The sequence below is a fragment of the Herpailurus yagouaroundi genome, unplaced genomic scaffold (assembly GCF_014898765.1).
Source record: "Herpailurus yagouaroundi ecotype Mexico unplaced genomic scaffold, PumYag 67700, whole genome shotgun sequence".
Lineage (NCBI taxonomy): Eukaryota > Metazoa > Chordata > Mammalia > Carnivora > Felidae > Herpailurus > Herpailurus yagouaroundi.
The window spans coordinates 6,583,493-6,593,180 of NW_024420499.1; the positions used below are offsets into that span (position 1 = coordinate 6,583,493).

Genomic DNA, 9,688 nt, shown 5'->3' on the forward strand with positions numbered 1-9,688 from the left:
ATTTCCATGTCCCCCGCTTGCCTGCAGGCTTTTCCGGACCCCGGGGTGCTCCTGGACAAACACCAATTGCAGAAGCTGTCCAGGTTCCTCCTGGACCCATGGGTCAACCGGGCATGGATGGCATCCCTGGCCTCACGGGAGACCCTGGGGTTCAAGGCCCTGTAGGCCTACAAGGTAAGGAGGGCACCAGCACCAGAGAAAGGGGACTTCTCAGGGAGCTAAGATAGCCTTGGCTGAGAAGCTGAAGCTACTGGCTGGGAACTCCAGCCCCAAGGGGGCACCCGCATCAAGCATCTCCTCTGGTCCTTCATGAAGCTCCCAAGCTTCTTGCCAGGAAGGGGGGCCAGCTGGGTCAGCAGTTCTACTTGGCTTTAGAGAATGTGTGGGCAGAGCATAGCAACTACTCCAGCCAGCTTGTCCCTCTCTCATGTGCTGCTGAGGGAAGGTGAGAGTGTGGTGGGGGATAAAGAGCAATGGAGAAAGCCCAGGGCTGGGGGGACAGGAAACCCAGCTTCCAATCCCAGCTTTGCACCAACTGGGGTAAGTTAGTAGTCTCTCTGGGCCTAGGGGTCCTCGTTTCTGACAAGGGACGCTGGCAGGTTCTGTGCATTGTATGCGTCGCTGGGAGGAGGAGAGGAAGGAAGGAGGAAATAGGTGTGAGGCGACTCAGAAAGGCTAAATTCAGAGTGGTGGTCCCAGGACAGATGTCCAGACTCCATCTAAGGACTATCCCCGGGAGGCTCAGCTCTGAGGGCTCTAAAATGATGACAAGTGCGCCCTCTCCTGGTGAGTCCTGGGCATGACACATGAGTCCTTTTCCTCTGGGGTGGCTCTTCTGGACCTCCCCCATTGAGTATGCTGCTGTGAGCCTTCTCTCCTTGCAGGCTCCAAAGGATTACCTGGCATCCCTGGAAAAGATGGTCTCAACGGACTCATTGGCCCACCTGGGCCTCTTGGTGATCCTGGTCTCCCTGGACTGCAAGGCCCTCCAGGACTCGAAGGTCTGGTGATGTCAGCACTAGGGAGCAGAGGGTTTCTGTGAGGGTATGAGGCCTTGGGGTGAGCCAGAATCTCACAGCTGAGAAACAGGAAACCTGGCAGTAAAGTTTGGCACTACGAAGAGCCTGGAAAACCGAACTGTATTCCATTCGCTCCCACCCACCTCTGAGCCTGTGAAGGATTAGAGCCCTACATTCTGGAAGGCAAAGGACTCTTTCAAATCCTTTTCTGGGTTCTCTTCCAGCTCTTGAGAGCTGTGACTATACTCTAGTATGCCCCACCCCTGCCCCTCACTGCCCATATTCTGCCCACAGATTCTGACATGGATGGGCAGGGGATGATTCAAGGGACAAGAAAATTCGAGATAACGTATGGCCACTACTTAGCTCCCATTTTATATCAGAGATGGCAAACCAGTTGTCCTGAGTAGAAAACAGTTCCAAGGCTCGGTGGGAAAGTGGTGTGATTAACTAGCCACGTTGCATGGGCGGGAGAGAGGGTGTGATTTTGTCCTGCCAACCCTAATTCTGCTATTGCTGCCTCAGATTCAGCAGGTATACTTATGTCCTGTGAGAGCCTGCAGGGTCCAAGAAGTAGCCCCCTCCGCCCCCTCATCCCCTTGTAGAGGACCCAAGGCCAGGTGACCGTGGGAGGGAAGCTGGATAGCATGCTTTTTCAAACACGGGACTCCGTAGCTGGATTCCTCTGAGTTGGCTTTCCAGGTCTACCGCTTACCAGCTGTGGGACTTCTGAGCCTGTTTCCTTATCTACAAACTGGAGTGATAAGGGGATCCGGTGAGCTAACACGCGTGTGTATACAATGTGCCCTGCTCAATGCTCAGCACAGCGTCAGTAGCTGCTGTTATGACTGGCTCGCCCCTTTTCTGCTCTCTCCGTCTCAGGAGCTCCAGGGAAGAAGGGTCCCTTCGGGACGGCTGGAATGCCTGGGCAGAGCGCGAGAGTGGGTTACACGTTGGTGAAGCACAGCCAGTCGGAACAGGTGCCCCTGTGTCCCGTCGGGATGAGCCAGCTGTGGGTGGGTTACAGCTTGCTGTTCGTGGAGGGGCAGGAGAAAGCCCACAACCAGGACCTGGGTAAGTACCGGCTCTGACACCAGCCATGGCCATCCATCCCAAGGACCTAGAGCCACCCTTTTCAGTCCTCCCAGCCCTAGGTGGGCCCACTGGTGGTGGGTAACAAGCACCAGCTGTTGCATCAGGCACACCTAGGTTTAAACCCTGGCTCCGGGGTGCCTGGGTGGCTCAGTGGGTTAAGCGTCTGACTCTTGATCTTGGCTCAGGCCGTGATCTCAAAGTTCGTGGGTTTGAGCCCCACGTCAGGCAGCGCAGAGCCTGCTTGGGATTCTCTTTCTTTGCCCCTCCCCTGCTCAGTTGTGTGTGCTCTCTCTGAAAAATAAAAACATTTAAAAAATGTTTTTAATCCCTGACTCTACCACTTACTAGCTGGGTACCCTGGACAAGTTATTCAACCTCTCTGAGCTTCCACTTCCCCCTTAGTGGAAACAAAGCTAGTTCTAGAACCTATCTCATAGGGTGGTGTAAGAGTTGCACGAATCACCCAATGTAAACTGCTTAGAACAATGTTTGGCATATTAGGTGTCCATTAAACATTAGCGATTAGTAGTAGTAATAATGAGATGACCTGTGGGGCAACAGTGATTACCCAATAATTAATTGTGTTGTCTACAGGTATGCAGACTGTGAACAGCAGATTCGGTCTATTAAATGCTAGTTCTACAAAGCAGGTTAATTAGGGAGTTGTTACATGGCTTATAAAAACGTTCTTTTCAGGGTGCCTGAGTGGCTCAGTTAGGCATCTGATTTCGTCTCAGGTCATGATTTCATGGTTCATGAGTTCAAGCCTGGCTTCAGGCTCCATCCTCTCTGACAGTGCAGAGCCTGCTTGTGTCTGTCTGTCTGTCTCTCTCTCTCTGTCTCTGAAAATAAATGAACTTAAAAAAAGATTCTTTTCATTATCAAACTTCCCTGGTGCATTGAGAATAGGATTTGACCCACAGACTTGAGTGTATGTACAGTGTGCCAGGATTGTAAGGAGAGGCACCCCTGCTCCAGTCCAGGCAGTTGCACGTAAACCCATTTAGTCCAGTCCTAATGGCCCTGGGGATAATCTCAGCCAGACCTTACCTGCCCCTGCCCACCTTTTCTCCTCCCAGGATTTGCTGGCTCCTGCCTGCCCCGCTTCAGTACCATGCCTTTCATCTATTGCAACATCAACGAAGTGTGCCACTATGCTGGGCGCAATGATAAATCCTACTGGCTGTCCACCACCGCCCCCATTCCCATGATGCCCGTCGGCCAGACCCAGATTCCCCAGTACATCAGCCGCTGTTCTGTGTGTGAGGCACCCTCACAAGCCATTGCTGTGCACAGCCAGGACATCACCATCCCGCAGTGCCCCCTGGGCTGGCGCAGCCTCTGGATTGGGTACTCCTTCCTCATGGTAAGGCCCTGCACTGCCCCCTTTCCCCAATGTAGAAATGGACCGCAGGGAGACCTGGGAGGGTGCTTCAAGCTGGTCCTCAGGCTCAAGTGGCATGAGATAGAAACCACAGAATTTGAAAAGAAGGAACATGCTTGGACTGGCCTTGACTAAAGACCAAGCAGGCTCAGCTCTGCACAAATGATGGGTAATTCTATGAATAGAATCGAGCAGTTTGCACTCAGTGGTCCAGGGATGAGAATTTCTATGAATCACCAGCAAAGGCCCTAACATCTTTATGCCTGCTTCAGTTATGCCACAAGCAAGGGAAGGAGGAAACTCCTGATCCCGGTGGACAGTGAGGGAGAGGCTGTCCCCACTGAAGGCCGGGACATACTCTCATTGCTCAGGCCGGGCACGGACATTTCTCCTCTTCTGCCCCCTCTCCTAGGTCCCTCTGGCCACTGTCATCTCCTAATGAAAGACTCAGATGAGGGCACGCTGTGTTTGTACCTCATTGGTGGGATTTTTGCTGCTTCTCCATCTCAGTGGGAAGGCTGTCGTGATCCTAAGAGCTGAGAATGTCTGTAAGCCCAAGGAGGCATCAGGTCCCTCCCATGACATTCCGTGAATATTGGGGGACATTAAATGAGCAAAAAGTCAGGTTTAGGGCCAGAATAACTCACAGGTAAAACCAGTGTGGCACCCACCAAAGTACTCTGGCTCACCAGAACTTCTTTACTAAATCGCCAGGGGTGACATGATGAGAAAGTGTCTTTGAAGAGTCACCAAAGCCTTAGGCTTCCTCACATTGGTGTACGTACCTGAGCTGAGGCCCTTCGTCGTTTTGCTCTATGTGAATTGGGCAGCTTATCCCAAAGGAATATAGAATCACCTCACTTATCATTCTGTCCTATCCACCACCCAGACTGGGAAATACGTTGGAAAGGCCCCTGAACTTCCACAAGGAATGCTACAAAAGCTTTACAATATCTCACCTGTTTTGCTTATGGGATCACTCTTAAGATCTTATTCAGAATCTCTTTGCTTTTACTTTACACATAATTCTATCATACTAGAATATCTATATTTTCCTGAAGACCTATAAGGGTGGGAATTTGGACTGCCTAGTATGGCATCTTGAAGCAATAAGACATGCCTACTAAAGACAAGAAATGAGGGAGAAAAGGATTCAGAGGTGGCCTAAGGACTCCACAAGCTGTGTCCCTTGGTGTGGGCCCCCTCCACAATTGCCCAACACAAAAACCAACATTCACAGCAATAAGCCTGTGTCATGTGCAAAATGTAAAATATACAGTGTCTGCCATTTAGTAAGTCAGGGAAGCATGTTGTTTGTTCTAGAAAGTTTTCTGAGGATCAAAGCGAGGAAAACTCTGATGCTGCATTTATCAGGAAAGGTCACTTAGATGGAGACCAACTGTCCCAAAAAGTATGCCATCCCTGAGCGTCCTATTTGGCCATCTGTCCCATTGGCCGTTTGCTGACCCGGCTGTGTATGAAGCCTCTTCCTCACCTCTTGTGGTCCAGATAATAATCCAGCTGACATGAAGAGAGGAGGGGGGATGGGGAGTGGAGACACAGGCACCACTGTGGGTACAGTGACTGGAGACTATCGGCTGAGTGGCACTGATGGGGAAATCCTGACCTTGTATGCGGAGGGAGCCCTGAAGTGAGGGCCAGGACGTTAGGCCAAATGCGATGCCCACTTGTACTCAGCAAGCAAAACGCACTGCATGTTGCCCTGAAGGGGGTGGTGCAGACTGAAAACATAAGTTCTAACAAAGGTAACCTCAGAGTGCTATTGATAGGCTAGGGGAGGGGCCTGTGGTTTCACCACTTTGTGGAGCATTGTGCGCTCTCTCTCTTGGAGTACACCACCAAGGGCTGGGAGTTTACAAGGGCCCTGAGAAGACCTGCTTTCCAAAATCTATTGCATCTTCCTTAATCCAGCCTTTCTCAGACTTGTCTGTGGAGATTTGCGGAGAGGCAGTGAACACACCTTGAAACTCAGTGGGACGGTGGCAGTTTGGGAGACGCTGGCTGAGATGTACCCAGTGTCCAAATGCAGTGGGTTAGGAGGGCACTAGGGGCCACTCCTGGCCCTGAGGAGCTACAAAGGAGGGATGAGCGGACGCTGGTACTATAACACAGCTTTCCTGATGCTGGGGCAGAGCCAAGAGCCCAGCATTTCAGAAGGGCCCACACCTCCCATGGCAGGTGCAGCTCACACACTTGACCCTGTCTGTTTCAGCACACTGCTGCTGGCGCCGAGGGCGGGGGCCAGTCCCTGGTCTCACCCGGCTCCTGCCTGGAGGATTTTCGTGCCACTCCTTTCATCGAGTGCAGTGGGGCCCGGGGCACCTGCCACTACTTTGCCAACAAGTACAGTTTCTGGCTGACAACAGTGGAAGAGAGGCAGCAGTTTAGGGAGGAAACTGTATCTGAAACACTGAAGGCTGGGCAGCTCCATACCCGGGTCAGCCGCTGCCAGGTGTGTATGAAAAGCCTGTAGGGGGGGGCTGCCACCCTGCCACTTGCCCTCCCCTCCCCCACACAACGGTCACTTCACAAACCCCAACGATCTGAAGAAGGAAGGCCCAAGCCCTATTGCCCACCTGTCAGGTTGTACGTTGGAGTCTCATTTGGGCTGTACTGGACACTGGTCGCCCCAACCCTCAGGCCCAATGGGTGAGCTCACCCTACTGAGATCTGCTGTCCCATTTCAGTCAACCTGGTGCTACCATTTGATTCCGATGTTTGTGTGATTATTCATGGCTACCTCAGAAAGACCCACTGGGCTACTGCTTCCTTAGACCACTGGCTTTCCTCACTGCCTTGATCAGAAAGGTCTTTGTAATAGCTGGTAAGTCATTTCTTTATGTCCAGAGAGCACCATGCATTATTTGGCTTAAACCAGAACACAGTGTTTCCACATTAAAAACAAGAATCCTCTGGCTGAATGTTCATGGATGGCTCAAGCCTGCATGGGGCAAGCTCTCACTCTTCAAGGACATGCACTGTGTCTAGGCAGGCAGCAGACCTGGAATGGGGTGCCAGCCAGTAGCCTGGGGTGAGCTTTGCCTCCTTGGAGGGTGAGCACAACTTGGCCCCAGAATGCTTAGAAGGGGAGCTCATTAACTTCATAGGGTCGTAGACAAATCACTTCCTCATTGCTGGCTCCCTCCCTGGCCAGAGACCTAGGACTTGGCCTGGTCCAGAGTAGAGCAGAGGATGCCCCAAATGCATCCAGGCCCACCAAGGGAAATGAGAACCACAGCCCTTTCTCCCAGGCTGGGGTTAGAGAGGTGGATGGGTAAGGAGGTGTGAATTTTGCTTTTGACTCCAGGAACAAAAAGGCAAAGGCAAATCCCTTGGCCCAATTTCTCAGAAGTCCCTGTTTATTTCAAATGCCATCCAGATGTGTGCAAGGTGGCAGATCGAAGATCCGGTGTGTTGGGTCCTTTGCGCTTTGAGGCTGTTAGAGACTTTCCATTAAAATGTCCATCCAACTGCTCTTTCACAGGTAGCCTGTTAAACAATTTTAATACGGTTTTAAACCTCATAAAAATCTAGCACACTCCTCTCTTTAGCAGTTGGCAGACCTAAAGAAAACCTGAGTTGACTATAAAGTATATTGTATTCTATTCAGGGGATGTGTTTTCACCATTTCCTCTATCACTTTCCCAGAATACTTAGCTATGTTGACATGAGGTGATTCCTTCCAGCTGATTCTGTTTCCTTAAATATTATGTAAACTGTGCCAACACAGACCAAGCATAATCAGTATAATCTGTGTTATTGTTACTTTCACCTCCTATCTCAGTAATAAGCATGGTGCCAGCCTTGTATATTGCAAATAAAAGGAATTAAATATCAACATTTGACTCTTTTGACATTCTTTGATGAAAACTTTTCTAAAGTCAGTCTCACTACAATTTGTGAACCCCACCCCCGCACCGCCCTGAGCCTATTAATGCAAGCTGAGCTTTACAAGAAAACACTGAGGCAGGAAAAATACAATTAAAGTCAAATGGCTGAAGGCAACCAATCTACAACTTGTTTCAAAATATGCCTATAACTGTTTTTAGCCCTATCCAGGCTAGAGTTCAAGAAATGGGTTTTTATTCTCTGGGTCTACAGGATCCTTTATAGACAAATCGAAAGTAGAGAAACGAGGTTGTTGAAACCAAATCTAAGACATATATGCATATATTTGTATATGCAGAATATAGATATTCTGGGTCAATAAACAAGAGAGTAACGACACTGGGAGCATTCAGGAAGGGAACCGACCTGTGGGAGACACAGACATTTCACTGCATACCATTTTGCACCTTTTGAATTTTGAACCACTGTAATATACTACCTACTGGGAAAAAAAAAGAATAAAATGGAATTTAAGGAGACAAATGTTCTAATGTTCCTAAATATACAAGCAAAACAAAGCAAACTTGGGTTTTGTGTGAGCTTTCAAGCTGTGTTGCTGGCCTTCCTTGGGACTTGGTGGAGGAGGGAGGTGAAATGCACACAAGTTAACAGGTAAGGAGAGGAAAATGGGAAGACACCACTTGGACTTGAGGTTTATCCACACAAAAGAGTGTTTAGCAAAGCCAATTTGATGAAGAGATTTTAAGATTTACTCTGTTGCTCATCCTGAAGTGGTTTGGAATGGCATCTGATGTACTTAAGATTAAATGTCACCACATGAATAATTTTTTTCTAATTATGACTGCCAACCAAAGTGGAGTCTAATTGAGACACAATTTTTTAGTTCCCCCAAATCAACATTTAAGTCAGTGACTGGCTAACTATACAGCTTGCAGGCCAAATCCAGCTCACCACCTGTTTTTGTAAATAAAGTTTTATTGGCTTACAGCCACGTTCATTTGTGTGCACGCTGTATTTGGCTGCTTTTGCACCTCAACAGCAGAGCTGAGTAGCTGTGACAGAGGCCACGTGGCCTGCAAAGCCCAAAATGTTTACTATTTGGCCCTTCACAGAAAGTTTGCCAACCCCTGATTTAAGCGATCATGATTTGATTTAAGGATAGGGTGACATCTGACAAAAAACATCAGTAAGGACGGTGACAGTAACCCATCAAATGGTGAGGTTCCCTCAAATAGGAAGGAGGCCAATGAGTGCACATTTGATATAGTTTCTTTGACACATTTTTGATGTAAGTTATAATTATTTAAAACACATATTCAAATAATTTAACAAGAACTTTCTCTCCCTGATGCAATCACTTTATTATTAGAGAAAGAGAATAGATTGCTTCTTAGTATTTAGCCCCAAAGAGGTCACACCTGAAAGGGTGAAGAAGCACAGGGTAACCATCTCTCCTCTGCTGGTGCTGGAAGCAAGGTGGGAGTTGCTGTCTGCCCTCCACCTTCTCGTTTCAGTAGCTGAAGACTTGCAGTGGCCAGGTAAGACAAGCTGGGAAGCAAGGGACAGCTCCTAATCTGTCTGCTCCTACATTCCATGATTGTTCTAGTTCATTCTGGGGAAGGGTTGCTTGTTGTTTGTTTTTTGAGAAATGGTGATTGGCTCAGTCATGATTGCTATCAAGTTTGTATGCTGTTGGCATATCAGGCACTTGCTGACTAGAAAAGTGTTATGTAAGGGCTTCGTGTTCTTCTGGTGCCAGGTGGAAGACAGATCACCAAGATGAGGTTCCATTATTCTATACACTCAGAATTTCGAAATCTTCCTCCAGGTCAGACTCCTCTAGTTGCTCAGTAGAGTCGATGAATTCTATCAGGATATGGAAATGAAAAAGAAGAAAGCTTGACACTTAGGTTGGAGTGGTCCATATGGTACTCAGTAGTTAAGACTGGGCATGTTTTAATTTTTTTAAAGTTATTTATTTATTTTAAGAGAGAGAGAGAGAGAGAACAAACACAAGTCGGGGAGGGACAGAGGGAGAGAGACAGAATTCCAAGCAGGCTTTGTAGTATCAGCACAAAGCCTGATGTGGGGCTCAAACTCACAAACTGTGAGATTATGACCTGAACCGAAGTTGGATGCTCAACCAACTGAGCCCCCGCCAGATGCCCCAAGACTGTGCACGTTTTAGTAATTTTGCTGCAGAAAAGCATGTGTAGAGGAGACCCACAGATGGGGCCACTGACGAGTGCTAGAAATTCTTTTTTTTTATTTACTTTTTTTTTTATTTATATATGAAATTTATTGTCAAATTGGTTTCCAT

The 9,688-nt window shown here is 48.5% G+C and overlaps 2 protein-coding genes across 5 annotated transcripts in view; one reads left to right on the top strand and one right to left on the bottom strand.

Annotated features, from left to right (window-relative positions):
- The window catches only part of COL4A6 (collagen type IV alpha 6 chain), a 314,655-nt gene extending 307,298 nt beyond the window's left edge, over nucleotides 1–7,357 (top strand). For all 4 annotated transcript variants that reach the window (XM_040468485.1, XM_040468487.1, XM_040468486.1 and 1 more), the window contains 5 exons: nucleotides 28–174; nucleotides 885–1,001; nucleotides 1,902–2,093; nucleotides 3,194–3,480; nucleotides 5,732–7,357. In XM_040468485.1, the coding sequence (XP_040324419.1) occupies nucleotides 28–174; nucleotides 885–1,001; nucleotides 1,902–2,093; nucleotides 3,194–3,480; nucleotides 5,732–5,992 (1,004 nt within the window). In that variant the 3' untranslated portion in view covers nucleotides 5,993–7,357. The remainder of the gene's footprint in view (nucleotides 1–27; nucleotides 175–884; nucleotides 1,002–1,901; nucleotides 2,094–3,193; nucleotides 3,481–5,731) is intronic.
- A 1,347-nt stretch (nucleotides 7,358–8,704) lies between these two features.
- Nucleotides 8,705–9,688, bottom strand: part of ATG4A (autophagy related 4A cysteine peptidase) — a 63,063-nt gene continuing 62,079 nt past the window's right edge. Inside the window, exon 13 of the mRNA XM_040468497.1 lies at nucleotides 8,705–9,234. Within this exon, the coding sequence (XP_040324431.1) occupies nucleotides 9,164–9,234 (71 nt within the window). The 3' untranslated portion in view covers nucleotides 8,705–9,163. The remainder of the gene's footprint in view (nucleotides 9,235–9,688) is intronic.